General features: G+C 36.2%; 1 protein-coding gene across 1 annotated transcript in view; it reads left to right on the top strand.

The window, feature by feature from the left end:
* The window catches only part of LRP2 (LDL receptor related protein 2), a 125,848-nt gene that overhangs the window by 59,223 nt on the left and 46,893 nt on the right, over positions 1–19,732 (top strand). Inside the window, exons 30-41 of the mRNA XM_062578454.1 lie at positions 442–619; positions 2,588–2,716; positions 6,307–6,473; positions 9,597–9,740; positions 10,781–10,890; positions 12,010–12,187; positions 12,536–12,749; positions 13,239–13,478; positions 13,972–14,160; positions 15,418–16,338; positions 17,519–17,684; positions 19,292–19,450. Coding sequence (XP_062434438.1) covers positions 442–619; positions 2,588–2,716; positions 6,307–6,473; positions 9,597–9,740; positions 10,781–10,890; positions 12,010–12,187; positions 12,536–12,749; positions 13,239–13,478; positions 13,972–14,160; positions 15,418–16,338; positions 17,519–17,684; positions 19,292–19,450 — 2,795 coding nt within the window. The remainder of the gene's footprint in view (positions 1–441; positions 620–2,587; positions 2,717–6,306; positions 6,474–9,596; positions 9,741–10,780; positions 10,891–12,009; positions 12,188–12,535; positions 12,750–13,238; positions 13,479–13,971; positions 14,161–15,417; positions 16,339–17,518; positions 17,685–19,291; positions 19,451–19,732) is intronic.

Here is a 19,732-nt window from a genome sequence, read left to right as displayed (position 1 = left end):
AATAGGAGCTGGTGCAATCTTCAACTCTTTTTTGCCCAACACCTAGTTTTCTGAAATTTAGATAAATAGCTTTCTGCAACACTCTGGAAAATTACAGGGGAATTTATCAGAGATGGAAGGTCTGACAGGTCCATAATTCGCGGTAGGCATTTACTCTTGTGCCTTTGAAAATCTACAAGCGAGTCCCTGCATTCCTCTCTGCAGTTTGATTGCTTTATTAATTTTTCGTGCTGTTTTATAGGGTCTATTTAGCATTTTCATTAAAAGCATACATTTCCACATAAAAACAACCAGTATCTTGTTTTCAGGCAATATATGAAAGATATCTTTTGAGACACAACTTCTATTTTTTTTATTGTGCTCAGCTCTGTTGTTATTTCAGTGCAATGTTTAGGTGATACTGATCTCCAGAATAAATTGGTAAAAATCCTTACCTTTTAGATATTGCAGCATCCTCATGCTCTAACTGTCTTTGAAGATTTTGTATACTGGAGTGACCGGTACACTAATCGGGTAATTCGGGCCAATAAATGGCATGGAGGAAACCAAACAGTTATGATTTATAACATTCACCAGCCTCTGGGGCTTGTGGCAGTCCATCCTGTAAAGCAACCTCATGGTAAGTTGAGCAAAACAACTTTGGTAATTACAAAAACAAAACGCGCAGCGTTCTCATGCATAAGTACTCCTGAATTCGGTCATGGGGCTGAAATGAGCAGATATAAATTATACTGTTGACTTGCAAGTGAGGATCATTTCAGCCTGTCCAATCTGCTGAATAACCTGCTGTTTAGGGAAAGTAACCTAGGCAACATATGAGCATAATGAATAGACAAAAGGAGTAACAGAGACGTGGTACATACAGTTCTTCTGCTCTTTGATTTGAATGTTTCTTTTAAGAAAATTGAATTTTCCTTTATGCATTTATGTTTGTAAAGTCTGTCCCTGTGGCTTATTGGACTCAGGCCCTTATATGTTAATTATATCATGCTCTAGACAAGATGACTGTCATCACCTTACTTTGCAAGTATTTTTACGTTATTTCACTTAATGAAATAATAATAAACTAAAGCACTTCATTATACTTAAAATTCCCTCTGAAATCATATGCAAGTGATTTCTTATATGTGGATGACTGTCAAGGAAATCACTTTTTCCCTCTGTCAGGTAGGGTCATCTTCCAAATCAGACTTTGTCAGGCATGACTTGAACTGTGGCAAATATGTGGACACAAATATTGTGTTTCATTATTTCTGCAATATTTCTTGTGTATGTATTGTTCTTAATCAATAAGTGTTACGATGACTTAAATTATTTTTTCTGAAAACTTTCTTACAGAGGTGGGCTCTTAGTGTGAGCAATTTCAGTGCTATATTGTCTGTACACTATTTCAGAGCAAAACCTACCTCTGTCATGATCAGAAACAAAGCCACTTAGCACCATCATTGGAAATCGTTCAGTAACTAAAGGGTGCCATTAATTTATACATCATAGTTCTGGATTAAGAGGTTTTATTTTACAATTCGGGGTAATAAAACCTTTCTAACACTGATAGGGAAATGATTTACTGTTTTCATTGTATTAAATTAGTATGTTTCATGATTTTTCTTTTAAAAATGTTCTGTTCTACTATATATGGCCAAATAGAAATGAAAACACTTGCAATATACCAAAACGTGCTAATGTTTACAAATGAAGAAATAAGTATGTAATAACTGAAATTCAAATACAGTGTTAAAACTGTGTCTTCCTCTTTCCTTTTTTTGTAAATCATTAGAATTTACATCATTAGATTTTAGATTTATTATACTGATGAGATGAATTATTCTTTGATAGTTTGTGAGTTTATGCCACTGTTTTACTGCCATCTTGCTAATTTCTTTTCAGTACTTATTAGCTTTTCTGTTAGGCCCAATTGTAGTGTTTCCTGGAACTTACTAGCTTGTTAGAGTAAGACCCGTTGCAATTGCTAAAGGTATACTCAAAATATGATTTTATTTTCTTATGAAGATGGCTTATCCTGAAAAATCGTCTTTAACAGCAAGTTTGTGGAATCTAAATGGTTGAATTTTAATGTGCAGTAGTAATGGCAGTCATTAGAGACCTTGTTCGCTGTCCCATTTACAGTTTACAAACTTAGACTGAAAGTTTCAATGTGATTCAAAGAAATTACTCATTAAACTCTCTCAATCTTTAAATGAGATCTGGGAAACTCTGTTATCCCCTGAGTTTTCTCTGAAAAGCTTCAATAAATAGTTTAAATCCCCCATTCTAGAAAGGTTGGAATAGTCAGAGACTGAGAATCCTGCAGGCCTCCTGGTGCAATTGACAAAGGTGTGAAAATTAATTTGAAAGATTTTTACAAAATAAAAACAAATGGACAATAGGGTATTGGTGCTGGTTTTGCAGGAAGATGATGTCATTTGTAAGTATATTTGTGTGCTTGTGGTTCTTGGAAATATTTTACTTTTTAAAGAAATATCAAAACTGATACAGTACTGGGCTGTTTTTAGTAGTGTCAGTGACATTGAATGTTCTTCCTAGTCTATCATTTTGCTAGTTGCCAATATCTTCTTTTTCTTTTCAGATATCAATTCTTGTTCATCATCCCCTTGTAGCCACCTCTGCTTGCTTTCTTCATCTGGACCACTTTTTTTTTCCTGTGCTTGTCCTTCAGGATGGATGCTTTCTCCTGATAACAGAAACTGCATGAGAGGTAGGTCTGTAATAATGAGAGATTGGAGGCGAGGGGGGGAGGAGAGAGAGGGAAGACCTGGTAGATTATCAGAGCTATACCCCAAGAGATTTTTTTAAAAAGGGACTGAATGTGCTGAGAAACACAAAAATGTGTTTTGCTGTTGGAATACATCTGGAGGACTTGAGCATTAATTGAAAACAAAGGATTACTCTGGCAGAACATTGTCCTTCTCTTTGTGAGTATTCAGACTGCAAGCTGTTTTTAAGCGTTGCACTTGTAAGAATGTAGGATGCAAGTAGAAGAGTTTTGGTCACTGAGTTTGTTTCCTTCCTGTCCTTGACTACTACATCATGTTCCCCTTTCACCAGACAAGCTCCATTTTAAGATTAATTGTTCTCTTGCTCCTAAAACTCCAATTAAAAGGTTGTTACTGAACCTCCCAATTCTGGTATTTGGAAAGCTTCTGATTTTTAGTTGAAATATACTCTTTCCCCAGTTTATTCCCATTTTTGGCATAGTCCTTCAGGATAAATAGCATAAATAGTCTCTTTTTATATATAAGAGGAATACATACTAGGAAGAAAGGAGAACTATCACATTCTTTCTCAGTCTGTATTTTGCTAGGAAGGAAGCCATACTCTTTTGGTTTCCTCTAATCAGAAGAAATGCTCTGCCTTATCACTCTCTTCTGCCTATCTGAACTAGTGCAGATCAAAATGTCACAACTGGAGCTCTCCTTCCCCTCTTTCCACCCCCCTCCCCAAAAAAGAAGAAAAAAAAAGGGGGGGGGATGCAAATGCAGGAGGTCAAGAAACAGCCTTACAGGCGTTACAGATGCTACAGGTATTGTTTGTGTACTGCAGCAGAGTTAACCTTTGCAACCAAGTATTCCATGTGAAAAAGTACTGTAGAACTTTGTTAGACCAGTACACAGACCTCATATGATTCAGTCAATTCATTTAAAAAAAAGTCAAGAAAGTAACAAATTGCTGGCAGGCAGTTTGTGACCAGAAATTTGATCAGATTAATTTTGTCATTCACTATGAATTTTTCTGTCAACTGTACAGATGAGAAATATGCTTTGGTGCCTGCCTAATAAGGAAGCTTCAGATCACTGAAATTTAAGTAGAAATTATCTCTGGACTAAGCTAACTAGGAATCTGTTTCAGTCAGAAGATCCTTTTCTTTTAAAACTGTCTCAGTGTTAAATGCAAAATTAGTCTCCCTCCCTGCTTAATACTTAGCAGTGTGTTCTTTAAAGAGCCATATTGTGGTTGTCTTTTTCTTATAAGCAGTAAGAGAATTAGAAATTTACATAGGCTGAAATGAAATGCACATTTATTTTTAATCTGCTACAAATGGGATTTCTTTTAGAATGCTGTGCTATTTCTTGTATGTGCAGGCCTGCAGGGGTCATGATGAAGTAAAGGAATATGGCAGTGATGGCTACATGGCACGTGCTCATGTAGTGGTGGACCCAGGTCTATTCTCTGCCAGTGAATCAAGCTGTTGATCTTATCTTTCTTTCCTAGCAGTGGTGTGTTAAGTTCCATGTGTCTCATTAAGTGCTGTTGTGACCCTTCTTATAAGTTTCATAACTGTTCAAAATATGGGGAAGAAATAGAAATGTCTTCCTGTGAAGCACAGTTCTTTTAAACTGTATGGGCTTGCTTTTTATTCCTGGGTGAAATGTGTACATTTAAAACAGTATGTAGAAGATGTATGCAATTTGAGGGGATTTTTTTAAATAACGGATTTGCTGAAGGTCAGCTCATCAGCAAAAGTTGTTACAAAACTTCTTTTCATGGTAAAAGACTTCAGTTATTGCTAATTATTACAGAAGAATAGGCATTTGCCATTTTTCTACTGGTAATTTCTATGATCCTAATCCTTGCTGTCATTGTTTAATTTAGTATGCCAGCTCAAACTTTCAGCAGAAAGATTAAACTGAGCTACATGCATTTGGTTGCCTAGTGTTCTCTGTAACACAATGATATTGCTGGACTCCGCATACTTAATTAACATATTGAGTACTGCTAACTTCATGTTGAGGAAAAAGTACTGATGTTAGGAATGTACCATTTCTTGCTTTATAGAAGACCAAGAATGCTACTATTTTAAGGTTGCTCTTGCAGTTATTTTACTTTAAACTCTTTTCTGATCTTTATAATAAAGGTGGTAATGTAGCAAACAAGGAATTTGTGGATACTGGAGTGTTATATTAGTATTCTAATATTTGTAACAATTAATGTAATAATACATTAATTTTACATAGATTATCATTTGTCATGTAAATTTATATTAAGTGTAACAATTGTACCAAAGATGTTACATGGATCTGATTACGCTACACTGATTTTAGTTCTAGATAGCTCATCAAAATTAATCTAGACTATTGAAGCATGAGCACTGCTTAGCCTGGTTTGAGTAGCATATCTGTGTTTGAACGGGATATGGCAGTGTTCTATCTTATGTTGATAGAAACAATTTCACATGCGTTTAGCTGTTTCATGGACACATTTTGTAAGAGGGCACTGGCCTGCCACATCAGTAGAAAAAACAAAAGTGGAAGAGAGACAGGAATTTCAGAATTAGAGCTAGCTAAATGTCTTCAGACAGTTATTTACCAAAATTTTGATTTTGTGCTGAGACAAACAATACGTAAACTTTTGTTAAATTTGCCAAATAGTTCTGGCTGCCAGAGAAGGGTTGGAGGAGAATTTTGAAAAAGTGCAATCATGCTGTGGTTTGTGGATTTTCATGTCAAAATTAATTTTCATTGCAAAATTTAGCTAAATGTATTGTTTAAGAGCCAGTGAAGCCCCCCAAAACCTTCAGTCTGTTACAAAACATATAGAACTGTGAAAACAGCTCTAGTGATAACTTCTTCCCAAACTCTACTTCACGTCAGAAGAAGTGAGATACTGCTGCTTTTCCTTTGACAATAGCTCAGTTCCCTCTCAACCAATAGCTTATGCCTGCGGACAGAGGCTAGAGAACTTGTTCTGACCTCCAAGGGCAAATGGCAAGAAAAAAGGGAGTTAGTGTTCAGAAAATGCTCTTCCCTCTTCCTCCAGAGGAGAAACTGGGTTTCTGGCTTACGCTGTAAAGGTCTCTAATGCATTTCCTCAGATCATATGACTGAATGCCCTTTTTTATATGATTTAAGTATAAGGATATGTGTTTATGTAAAAACTGATTTACTATAAAGGAGCATGACTACCAAAAGATAAAACAACAAAATGCACTACTGCAATTATATTTAACAATGCTTAGAATAGTTGCATTGAGTGATACACTTCTTCCTGTAGCCACCAAGGAATGATCCAGCCTTGTTTACTTCCACCTTCTTAGAATTTGCTTGCATATTTTTTGTGATTGAGCACAGTGCTGATACTTTAAATATTTAAACGATTACAACAGCTGACTACCTCAGTCCTAATGAGATTAAAAAAAAAAAAAAACTTAACATAGATGGTTACAAAATATCACTGGTATCCATCCAGTATCAGGGAACAGGCCTCTGGGGAGCGTATCACATTGCCGCTTTTTTGATCAGATGAAACATACGGGAACGTAATTCTGAATTATATTACATGTTTTCACAGTTGAACATCCTTTTCTTATTGCTGTAAGAGATAATATAATTTATGGAATTTCTCTGAACCCTGAGGAGAAGACTAATGATGCCATGGTTCCAATAGCAGGAGTTCAAAATGGTGTTGATGTTGACTTTGATGACACAGAACAGATGATCTATTGGGTTGAAAATCCGGTGAGTTAGTATTTGTGTTCAAAATTTGCACTGAAGTAACATTTTCTACTCTAACTTACCCTAGGGGAAAAAAAGTTTTCATTCTTTTCAATCATATTCATTAAAACTGTTGCATGCAATGCTAATATATTTTTAACAAAAACATTATTTTAAAGAAACTTGTTCTCATTTGTGAATTAGTTTTTGTATTTTTCAACTGAAATACTTCATTAATGCTATTTCTGGCTCAGACAGAGACCTGAACAGATAATAGCAGAAAACACATTACAGAACAATACTTTCAGCCTTTTGCCATAGTCTACTGTTTCTCCTCTCTTTTGACTTAGGATGTAATTCCACATACAGTGAGAACACTTTTCCGTGGGAGCAGTACACTGGTCACAGTGGCACTAATCATTGGAGTGAAGTTGCATGTGTGCATGATCAGTCTCTAGTTTGAGTACCTTGTGAAGTAGTACAGAGGCTTTTTTTTTTTTTTTTTTTTTTTTTTAATAGGAGAAAGTGGCTGCAAAGCCACAGTGATTCCCAGGTAGCACATATGAGGCTTATGCTTCTAAAAAATAATTTGAATTAATTTCTATTAGTAGATTATAGTTGTTTGATTGAGCCTTTTTAATGATAGTCCTTGCTGAACTAATAAATGATGTATACTCCTAAAGATTATTTTGCCACAAAAATATCAATCTTTACAGGATAAACACACACACACACACACAAAAAAAAAATCTGTGCCAGTCTGGGAGATGGACATGGAATGAAGCTGCTGATTCAGCAGTATATCTGTTCTTGGAAACTTAGAGAGAGAGAGAGAGTGCAGTGCTAAGTCCTGGAAAAGCATAATAAGAAAATGTCTATAACTAAGCTTGGTCTTTTCTGAACTATTTTGCCTTTTTTCAGGCTTAATGCAAAAAGAAGTTTAAAAATTACTCATTTTTGAAACCTTTTCTGTGTCACTCATGAATGAATTTTTACTTGTGCATTACATTAGCATATTTAGTTCCCATGAGCTGTTTAAATAGACTTATTTAAGCAAACCTTTGTCCTAGAGAGAAGGCTAGTATTTGGGAATTGATTTGATCCTCTGTGCAGTCTGAAACCATATTCTTGCCAGATCTCAGCCAGCAGCTACAGCTGACATTTACAAAAGGTTGAAGAGTTCTGTAGGAGGTCACAGGCTGATGCATCCATTAACAGAACTGGCAAGTTAAATGCCAGGTGCAGCTGTAGGCTGAGTGCAGTAAGTGCTGTATTTTAGTTAGGTCTTGAGCTGCAGCTTAACAAAGGCATGGTTATGGGCTTTGCCTCCTGTCTATAACCCTGATCCATAGGTCTCAGATGGCTGTTGCTTCCCAACAGAGCCGAGGCGTCTGTGTCATGGCTTCTTCTCTTAAAAAACATGTCACTAGTTTCTGATAACAGGAGTGTATTGCTTGCTTTCTTCATTATAGTGCTTGTCCATTACAAAGTCTCTTCTTTTAACACCCTCTTTTGCCTCCGTCTGTTGCATGTTTGGGTTTCGCTGAGTTTTGTCTATACTTGCATAGTTTGTAGCTGTAATTTCATTCCCAGCGTTGGCAGCAGTTGAAGCTGTAGGTAAAAAACCATCACCTTGTTCAGCCTGTTTGAAGCACGCTCAGGGTAGAGATAAATATCAGTTCTACCTATTCTACTTGAAAAACACTTCTTAAGTATTTTTATCTTCAGTTATCTTATTCCTAGGTTTTTAATTGTAAATTGTAATGCTAGGCAGGAGACCTTCTAACTCTCTTTGAAATATCTATGATACTATACATTGGCTAAAGGAATAAATTGTATGTATGTCCATCAGACTCTCAAAGTAGGAATTGAACAGTGTAAAAAAACCCAACAAATTACCTTCCTTTCTCAACGGCCATTTTGAACAGAAACCTTCAGATGTTTCTGTTAGGCATTATACTGGTATAACATTAACAAAGCAATTAAAAGTGTGCATGGACCAAGTCATCACTGGGTGCTGACGTAACCCTGATTTCTGGCTTGTTTCTGTTCTGACCTTGCATGTGCAATCTGTCCTTTCTGAACTGGCATAGTTCAGGTGCACAGCTTCTTTCTCCTAGTGGTGCAAACTCAGAGCTGTAGCAGTGGGCTGCAGGGTTTTTTCCCATTCTGTTTGGCAGTGCTCCCTTGTCTTTTCAGCAAAGTGCCAGAACAGAACAGATAGTGGTGGTAGGGCACAGTCTGGGTGCCTCTGCCATGAAGTGAGATCTTCCCAGGACAGGCCTCAGCATGCTCTCATTAGTGGAAGAAGGAGGAATTGGTGAGGAAAAAGAATCAGATTTCAACCCTCATTCACAGCTCCCCAAACTCTACTGAACCTATGCTGAAAAGGCTTAGTAATTTTTGTGATAGCTTCTAGTACTCCAATTTTAGTATATGTTGTGAGATTGACATGTTAATACCTGTCACTGACTGCTGTACAACTCCTGTAAAATTGATATAATCTGAGAAAACCTCAGAAGGTCAGCTACAGCAGATCAGGTCTCACTCAGTTTGTCTCAGTTCAGTGCTTGTTGATATCATGGTTTAGTGTCACGCACTGCAGCTAATACCATTCAGCTTCCAAGTCGTAGGTTGTCACTTTAGAAGTTACCCTTATAAAGAAGGCTCAATGTATAATCCTAGTCTAGTTTCTTGCTATTACAGCTTATTAATAGATTTGGTCCTTAACAGTTTATGCTTAGAGAGAACACTCCTTATTCTCCTTTATTAGGTTTCAAGTGTATTCAGGATGGTTAACTGAGGTATCCTGGTCAAAATCTTTCAAAAATGAAGTGCATCTCACATTAATGTGACTGTATATAACTTTAAAATATACATTTTAGTCTTATATAGCCATTTTTTCCTGCCAATCAGATTGATTTGCTTGGTGAACTGTAATGCTTCTTTACATCATATAATTATGATTTGCAATAATATTTTAATCATATTTATGCTCTGTGCATGCACAAATACATTTCTGTATCTCTGTGGGAATTTCCTTTAACTTAGAAAAGAGTATAGCATAAAATAAATTCTTGAGCAGTTAGAATAAAACAGTATTTTCTTTGTGAAGCTACTCTTGACATTTTTTTCACTTTTTCCAAGGGAGAAATTCACAGAGTGAAGTCAGATGGAACTAATAGGACCGTTTTTGCTCCAGCAGCTGTTATTGGTACGCCTATTGGCCTAGCATTGGACTGGATATCTGCAAACCTTTATTACACTAACCCAGGAACACAGTCAATTGAGGTAGTTATTAAAAAAAAAAAAAAAAAAAAAGTGGTAAAATAAGAGCCTAGATTTTTGGCTGCTATATATACAGTTTGAAATCAGTAATATTATTTAGTGAAAAACTGAAATTAGGCTTATTTTAAAGCTATATGTTAGAAAATGCAAACAATCTGAAGGAAAGTAATCTGGAAATATGAGGAATCATACCTAAATTTGAACACAAGCAAAAGATTTTAAAAGCAGTGTATTCCTGGAACTTCGTTTGTGTATGATTCTCTTGTTTGTCTTCAAGTCAGTAGGCCCCTGGTGTTTGACACATACTAATTCTCCAAGCACTAGAGTTACTATTATTATTACTATTCTTGCTTGAAATCAGAGATCCCAATAGAATGCCTTTAGCTATTAATTTAGTTAAATACTGTTAATTTTAACTCAAATTACAACATTGATAGTTTTTCAAAATTAATCACATTGAAAGAATGTTGCCATCAACTGCAGTGAGAAGCACTACCAAATGCTTTGATATCATATGTTGCTTCTGGGAGACTAGCAGACTAATGGTATGTGAAGGATAAAAATACCATTTAGTGTAGGGAAAGAGAGGATAAGCGGGATATAATACAATGAAGAATGTGAATAAGCCTAGTCATGAATTTTCCTGTCCTAAAATATCAAGATGATATCCTCTATTAATTAACAGATGACTAATTTTAAACAAGTAAAATGAAGTACTTTTAAAATCACTATTTCGTCAACACATTCAGCCTGTAATACTATTAAGTTATTTTGGAAGCTGAAAGATGAGCTATTTTTATACATAGAATACTTAATTGTTAACATTGTTAGCTTTTGGGTTGTAGGGAGCTCATTCGGGGGGGGGCGAGTTACTGAAGGAGATTGTTAGAGTATAGAACAATGTGCTGCTTCTTCGCAGTGTTCTTTTTAAAGAGTTTTCTGCAATTTCAACTGCTTGTAGATTTATGATTCCTTACTTTTTATTTGAAAATCTATGCTAAGTTCTGTATTACATGCTCTAAATGACTTCAATGCTTGCCTAGGTCCTGAAGCTGCATGGTGAAGTAATGTACAGGAAAACTCTAATTACCAACAATGGTACCTCTGTTGGAGCTGGCAACCCAATTGGTTTGACTGTTGATCCAGCAAGAGGGTAAATTTCCAAAATTGCTGTTGTTTTTGCAAATATTCTCTCCACATTTTCCCTGATTTTTAGGGCCTTCAGCTTCCAGTCTGAATTCACATAATTCTTTTTTCATATTTGTGCAGAATTAATATACTCTGTCCTATATAATAATTAACTACATAAATAGTTCCATAGATGGTCAATCTCCTTAAATTACCGTATACTTACATTTTAAAATTAATTTTTTAATGTAAAAAGGATCTCAGAATACTGTGATTGTGAAAAAAAATCTCTGTAAAATGGAAAACCAGAGTAAAGAGATTTATGAAGTCTATCTTTCTGATACCTTATGAATGCCTCTCTTGAGGCCTCTCTATGATAGAAGAACATGCTACATGGGAAGAGTGACACATATTGAATGCGTAATACTATATATGATTTTTACTGCTGTCTCTCAAAATGGGAGCCCTATACAGGAGTCTGTAAATGGGATTATAAGAGCTCTAGTTTGCTTTTTTAAAAAATACTCAAAATTACAATAAGATGCTTTTTTCAAAATCACAGCATTCCGTAGGACCATGCTAGTAGGGAGCTAGTTGTGCTGGTAACTCAACAGGCTTTCAGATGAGCTGATGCCTGACTTTTTCTTGCTTTGCTCTTTGTCCCTAGTTGGGACTCTAGCTCTTGTATGCCATACGTATTTTCTCTTCGGCAGCTCAGGCCAGAGCCACGTGCATATTCCCCAGAGCCAGATAATGGAACTCTATTTCATATAGAATTTTTAAACTTGAAGTTTTAACACTGGATCAGAATAAAAGCTACTGTTGAAATCTTGCAGCCCTCTGTGAAAAGAATTATTACTCTCTTCCTTTCTCATTGTGCTCCTAAATTTTGTTGCCTTTATCTGCTGAGCCCCTGTGGCTCATACAGGGGAGAAAATAGATTTCTAAAGCTAATTTAACAAGCACTGATTTTGTAAAACAAGATGTTTTTCATTGTGGGCCTTGTTCAAAAGTAATCTGTATTCAGCATGTGCTGAAGTATTGGACTGAGGAAGGAGATGAATTTAAGCACATGCTTAAGTGACTCTGGGCCATTGATCTCCATTACTAGCTTTGCTAACAGATGTGACAATGTGTATTGCAGGAAGCTGTATTGGACAGACCAGGGGACTGACAGTGGAGTACCTGCAAAGGTTGCCAGTGCAAACATGGATGGCTCAGGCATACAAACCCTCTTCACTGGCAATCTTGATCATGTAGAGTTCATTACCATTGACATTAAGGAGCAAAAGTTGTACTGGGCCGTCACAAGCACAGGAATGGTAGGATTTAATTTTTTAATAGTTACTTTGTTACCAGTTTATCTCTATCTGTGGTTATCATGACTAATTCAGTTACCTCAGTTTACTCATAACTGAGAGTTACAGGACTGAGCAAAATCAGGATGATTGTCATTCAGTTGCCTGGAAAAAATATATGGTGAATTTGAATAAAAGAAGAGAAATCATTATTAGCATCCTGCTGATACTTGCCTTCCTACCTATGGAAGGTACATAAAAACCTTTTACATGAAAAGATTTTATTACCAGATACTGTATTTTAATTTTGTATTATAACATTGAACTTTTATTATAATAAATATAATGTTGAGCTTTAAACTGATTCCTTAGATTGAAAAAGGCAACGTGGATGGTACAAATCGTGTGACTCTGGTGGTACATCTTTCTCATCCGTGGGGAATTGCTGTGTATGATACCTTTCTATACTATACTGATCGAGACTATGAAGTCATTGAACGAGTTGACAAGTCCACTGGAGCAAACAAAGTAGTACTGAGAGATAATGTCCCAAGACTCAAGTGCCTGCGAGTTTATTACAGAGACAGTAAGTGTTTACTAAAGAGGAATTTCAAGATATCCAACTTGTGAAAACTCCAACTATTACCAGAGGCAGAATGTATGCTGTTTCAAAACAGATTGTTTGAATAGGGGAAGGCTTTTAGGGGAAGGCTTTTAAGAAAGTATCAGAAGTATTTAACAGGTTTTATTAAAGAGTTGTTCCACCATTCAGTTAAGACATCTATTGGCATATGTGGTTTTACTGTAAAATTATCCATGTAATATTGACTGAATAATGAATTCTGTTACTGTTAGTGTCAAGTTTGAGTTTTATCTTATTTTTGGCTTTGCTAATCTTAGATGAGAAGAAACCAGCAAATTGATTACTAACAGTTGCTAAAATGTGCAACAAAATCTTTATTTTTGCCACTTAGTTGATAATACTATGCAAATATATGAATTTTGTTTTATGTGTGCAAGGGTTTCTGATAAACACGAATCAAATATTATGTGTAGCCATGTCTTTCTTTCACAGATTCTGCTGGTTCCTCAAATGGCTGCAGTAATAATATTGGAGTTTGTCAGCAGCTTTGCCTGCCTTTGCCTGGTGGATTATTCTCCTGTGCCTGTGCTACTGGTTTTCAGCTAAATCCTGATAACAGAACCTGTTCCCCGTACAGTTCTTTTGTAATTGTTTCTATGCTTTCTGCAATTAAAGGATTTAGTTTAGAGACATCTGATCATTCTGAAGCCATGGTACCATTGGCAGGAAGAGGTACGCAAATATTATAGTGGGAGAATATCTCATCACTCCTAATTTTTAGCAATCTAATACTTGGCTGATTAATTATCAAATGCATTGTATTTAACACTGCAAGATAAATAGGATGAATGCTATGTAAACGCTATATAGGTAACAAATCTGTACAAGCCAGTGGCATTTAGTGATACTTATCTTCTTGGAAGTCAGACCCTCTTTTTTACAGCTGTAGATACTTAGCTTTTACAGTGTACTAAAATCAAAACTTGAATAGCTTAATAGTGTTCAAAATACCACACATTAGAGCTATAACACTGCAATATGGTATCCATTAGAATTTTATCTGAAAATGCTTGTACAGGAGAAAATGCCGTGACATTATAAATTGATGATAATTTTTATACCGTGAATATGTAGAATCTCAAGTCATTTCTTACCTACATACCACATTTTTAATGAATTAGTTTATTAATAAGATAATTAACCATTACTTTTCAAAACATTGTAGGACGAAATGCACTTCACGTGGATGTTCACATGCCTTCTGGTTTCATCTACTGGTGTGACTTCAGCAGCACAGTTTCTTCTCAGAATGCAATACGTAAAATTAAACCTGATGGTTCTTATTTTAGAAATGTTATTACAAATGGAATAGGACGAAATGGAATTCGTGGCATTGCAATAGACTGGGTAGCAGGTAAGCATAGTTGAATTTTGGAAAGTGTTTGTCTTTACACATTATAAAATTTTTAGATTAATATAAACAGATTGTAGTGGAAGTGGAACTATTTCAAAGGGAAATCATATATGATTTTAACTTTTATTGTGCTTCTATGAAATGATTTTAAAACAAGAGGAATTAATGAATGGCTCTTAAGTTTATGTGTACATACAAGAATGAAAGTTCGTCTATGTTTTGATATATGACCTAGATATAAAATGTTAAACAGAATACATGTATAGTGCCTTTTTCTTTCATGATAGTGCTTTTATACATGTCTTAGTTATGTTCTTTTCTTGCCCATGCATTAAAAGTAGCTGTTGAGTGCATCAGTATACCTACCATACTTAGTGAAAAACATGTACTGGAGAGAAGAGTGCACAAAAGTTGTTTGATGACATTTTTGATATGAAAGAAGGACCTTTCATCTACTCTGAGATCACTGTGTAGACATCTTATAAATTAGACTGAAAAGTAAACAAAACGGAAGAAATACTTTGTCTTTGAAATTTAATTTTCCTATTTACACTTCCTATTCCCATTTAAGCAGACAAATTATAGATTAATTCAGTACTAACTCTTCAGAAAGTGTTTATTCATTAACTCTTAGTAGCTGATCATTGCCATTACTACCTTTATATATACATGCACACACAAAATATGTGTGTATATGTCTGTATGTGTGTATATATTTTGCAGAAGTTCCTCGGTTGGTAAGCTTATAAACATGAGTTTTAGAAAAATTATCTAAGTCTCATACCTTCTCACTGACTGCACAGGTTTAGTTACTGTATACAATGCTGTGCAATAATACGTATTTCAGAGCTGTGTAAAAGGTGAAGGGATAGCAGTATGGAAGGGTATGCTAATGGTAGCTCTAAATTATTGATGCTAAATATTTTAGATTTAAAAAATTCTAAAAAATACCTCTCTATGGCTAATGTAAAATACTAATATAATTTTGAACATATATGACTGATTTTCACCTTGGAAATCAGAGAGGATTTACAAGTTAATTCGATTTTTTTAATTGTGAATGCCTTTTTTTTTTTTTTTTTCCTTTTCAAATCCCTGAATGTGGAGGCAAGAACATTAAGCTCTGAACTACTGAGATGTTTATGGCTATTTATTTTGTTATGGCTATATGTTCAGTAATCTGTCAGTTCATGTTTCTCAGGTGTTGATTAACTTTTGTTTTTCTGCTTTGTTTTGTTGTTTTCTTTTTAAATATAGGAAATATTTATTTTACAAATGCTTTCCTGACAGAGACTTTCATTGAAGTTTTGCGTTTAAACACAACTTACCGACGTGTTCTGCTTAAAACTACAATAGACATGCCAAGACACATAGTAGTAGACCCAAAAAACAGGTATCTGTTCTGGGCAGATTATGGACAGAATCCAAAGATTGAACGTGCGTTTCTTGACTGCACCAACAGAACAGTGCTTGTGTCTGAGGGCATTGTCACACCTCGTGGTTTGGCCATAGATCACAGCAATGGTTACATTTACTGGGTAGATGATTCCTTAGATATGATTGCAAGGATTCATCCTGATGGTGGTGATGTTGAAATTGTGCGTTACGGCAGTCGCTATCCAACTCCATATGGTATCACTGTCTTTGGAAATTCCATGATCTGGGTGGATAGGAACCTGAAGAAAGTCTTCCAAGCCAGCAAGGAGCCAGGCAATACAGATCAGCCAACTGTTATACGAGACAATATAAATTGGCTAAGGGATGTTACCATTTACAACAATAATTTTCAGTCACGTTCACCCCTTGACATCAACAACAATCCATGTTTGGAGAACAATGGAGGCTGTTACCATCTGTGCTTTGCCCTGCCTGATTTACAAACACCCAAATGTGGTTGTGCCTTTGGAACGCTAGGCAGTGATGGCAAGAGATGTTCTATTTCAACAGATGATTACTTGATTTTTGCCCTTGAGAATGCCCTCAGAAGCATCCACCTGGATCCTGAAAATCACAGTCCCCCCTTTCGCACAGTCAATGTTTTAAGGACTGCAGTGGCCCTAGACTTCGACAGCATAAACAATCGAATATATTTTACACAGAGTTCTCCTTCAGGAACAGGAAAAATCAGTTATATTAGTATTTACTCAGGAATTGGCACTCCAACAGTAGTTGCATCAGGTAAGTGCACTGAAATATGATTCAAAGTAATTGGATATTGTGAAAACTGGACTGCAGCACCTACCTGCTACCTCAGCAGATATTTTTATTCTATTAGTCAAGGTAGACTGTTTAATTAAGATATCTGATTAAATACTTCTTTTTATTCTTCTATTTATTTTTTTTCCTTTTCTGAGATCCTTGTTTCACATTGATTGCAGTGAAATGAAAGTGTAAAACTACTTAAATATTATTAAGTATTTTCAATAGTTCTCAGATTGCAGCAAGTACCATACAAAAAGATACTCCGACTTCATGAGCATAAAAAGAAAAATTAGATGTGTTAATATAGAATTTGGGTGCCTGTGATATGTTGGCTATTTCAGTGTTTTAGTTTGTTAAAATGTTTGAATGATTATGATTATGGACAATCTCCAGTTTCCCTGAGATTGCTGTTAGATGCCAATCAGATTCCTGTGGATGTTGCAGGAGGAGCAGCTCTTCAGAACAGAGTGAAATGAGAGAGGAGAGCAAGGTAGCCAGTTCAGTGATGGATCAGAGGTGACGTGAAGCAGAGCTGAGAGAGAGACTGAAAAGACCAACAGACTGTGTTTTGAGAAAGCCAGTAATTGGTCTTAATAATTGTTTAGTTAAATAGTATGAGTACACTGGACAGATAGACACCTTACCTTTCAGCATACTTTACTGTTAAGGATAGTGTGAAACTGCACCTTCTCTGGATGAACTCAGAACAGTCTATGTCTTGAGTCTTCTCTGTTGCTGAACTATGTTCAAGGATACAGCCTGTTTGTCCTACTGGCTGGATCCCCTTCCAGGATAGATACAAAAGGAGGACAAGAGAATGTCTCTTCTGTATCCATCTCTGCTGTATTTGGTGCTTCTGTATGCGTGGGGTGCAATGAGGGGTGATTTGTGTCATTTCTTGAAGAATATCAACCAGTACTTAGGTCTGTGTGAGGAAAAGGCCATTTGTAACCCTGCTGCACACACAAAACTGACTATGTCCAAAGTATTAGTTCTTTAGATTTTAAATGGGCAAATTTGTGTTGATACCAATGGCACTTCAAGAAGAATCTCTTAGGAGCTGCCACATTATAATAGGAGAAAAAAGTGTTACAGTATCTCAGGAAACCGTACTATACTGAACCTTTTTGCGTATGTATTTGCATGTGTGTCTAAGATCTGGGGACTCCAGATGGCATAGCCTTTGACTGGATCAATAACAGAGTTTACTACAGTGACTACCTCAATCAGACTATCAGCTCAATGGCTGTGGATGGCTCTAATCGCACAGTGATTGCCCGGGTTCCACGACCAAGAGCTGTTGTGTTAGATCCCTGCAGAGGGTATGTATCGCACTTTGTATACTTTATTTTGATTGCAGGTAAGACTGTAGTTTAGGATTTAATTAAGACTGCCTGGTGCTTCCTTTTTCTAAGCCCTAGATTTCAGCTGCAAATAGCTGTCTGAGATGTAAATCTTAATTTTCTGAGTTGATCTGAGCCTCAGAGATTTGAATTTTCTTCTGAGATTTTTAGAGCATTTCTAAATGAGTGTAGATGTTTGGACTAGAAGCCTTTGGGAGCAAGAGCTTGAAATTTAGTGAGTTGAGCCAGCAGCTGTCAAAGATATCCTATTTGCTTATTCCATTAAAAAAAAAGATTTAAACGTGGCTAGTTTAACTGTGAGAAAACTCCATGTTTATATGTGCTCAGTAGCCCCTAAGTTTGTCAGTGACGTTAACAGAATTGGTTTGTCAGTCAAGTTAACTGAAATGGTTTTCTGTGCTGGGCATGCATCCAGCTCTGCAGGACTTTTTCTGCAGTTGTAGTTCCAGCAGCACTGGACATCAGCAAGAGAACCAAGGAGTGACCAGTACCCTAACTCTTAGTGCCAGAGCTGTGTGAGCAGGGTGCAGAGGGGCTAGAACCAAGCAATTCTGGCATTTTCTTAGTTTCTAAAGTGATTGACAATGCAACCATACACTCTTTTTCAGAAATATTTATACAGTAATGTTTAAAAATGTGGGCAGAGAAGACTAAAAATAGGTTTCTCTGATATTGAGCTCTGGCAATGAAGTTATCAAGTGGGTGAAGAATGGGCTGTTTCCATATAGACAGCAGGGCTAAAGTATGTGCTAAAATGTTTTTAAAGGAAAAACAGAGGAGGTTTACTGGAAATCTCAGATCTGTTAGAAATCTCAGTGTGTTAGCAGTTGGAGAGAACAATCTGATTTACTGATTCCTATGCCCTTGTGCGATGTGAGACAACACACAAATTGTATGTTAGAAATATACAATCAATCTGAAATAGTGTGAGGTAGCTAGAATTGATAGGCCTAGTGTAGTGTAGTGTAGTACGCGAGGCTCTACTAAGTGAAGTCTGGACCCAGATAATAGGGGTAAATGAGATGATTTTCAAAGCAGGTATTTGTCAAGTAACCTCCTCCATTTGCTGTGCTACCTAGAGGAGAAAAAATGTTTTTTGTTTAAACCAAGGATTTGTCAAAAATATTGCATCTTGATGATCAGATGACAGGGCAAAGAGATCTGTCTGTTTAGTCTTGCATGATCTTTTCCTTCTTCTGTTCTTGTACTTCCTGAATGCCTCAGAACTATTTATGTGTTTAGTATCAAAACATCCCTGAGAGACTGTGGGCAGATACTGCACTGTATTACAAATTAAGAAAGATAAGAAAAGGATTAATTGACTTTACAGGATTCTCACATATACACTTAAAAAACTTTTCTGAAGTTCACTCTAGTGGAGTCCAGCTATCCCTGCTAGAAATCGCCTTGTGAAATCAGGTCAGAATAGAGGAATTTCTTTCCCCCTACCTTTGCCTTCTTCACCTCAAAGGGAGAGGCCAGGGTGGAGATACCTGCTGGAGCAGATGGGAGCTTTGTGCGCTCTGTTCGATAAAAATGTAACTTTGCAATCATCTTATTGGCAGGTACATGTACTGGACTGACTGGAGTTCCAATGCAAAGATAGAGCGAGCTACGCTTGGAGGAAACTTCAGAATACCTATTGTGAGCACCAATTTGGTATGGCCAAATGGACTTACCCTGGACTATGAAGAACAGCAGCTGTACTGGGCTGATGCAAATCTGTATGTACGAATAGCATGCTTGATGATTTATATCAGATTACTTTTTATCCATTATTTATTTTTCCTTTCTTTCCCTTCCCTCTGTTTATCAATATAATTTGATACTTTGTATTATAGAATGTTAAAAATTACTTAATGGCTTTTTTTCAAGAAATAAGCACTAAGTAGTATTGACATTGATGTGGAACTACTGTGGAATAAGAAGTTTTGTGGCTTTACAGGTAAGTTTAGTCCAGTGCTTTCTGGCATTTCTATCCACTAGCAACTTACTTTGAGCTCAGG

This window comes from Rhea pennata, chromosome 6, assembly GCF_028389875.1.
Source record: "Rhea pennata isolate bPtePen1 chromosome 6, bPtePen1.pri, whole genome shotgun sequence".
NCBI lineage: Eukaryota > Metazoa > Chordata > Aves > Rheiformes > Rheidae > Rhea > Rhea pennata.
This window is presented reverse-complemented; position numbering and strand designations above follow the sequence as displayed.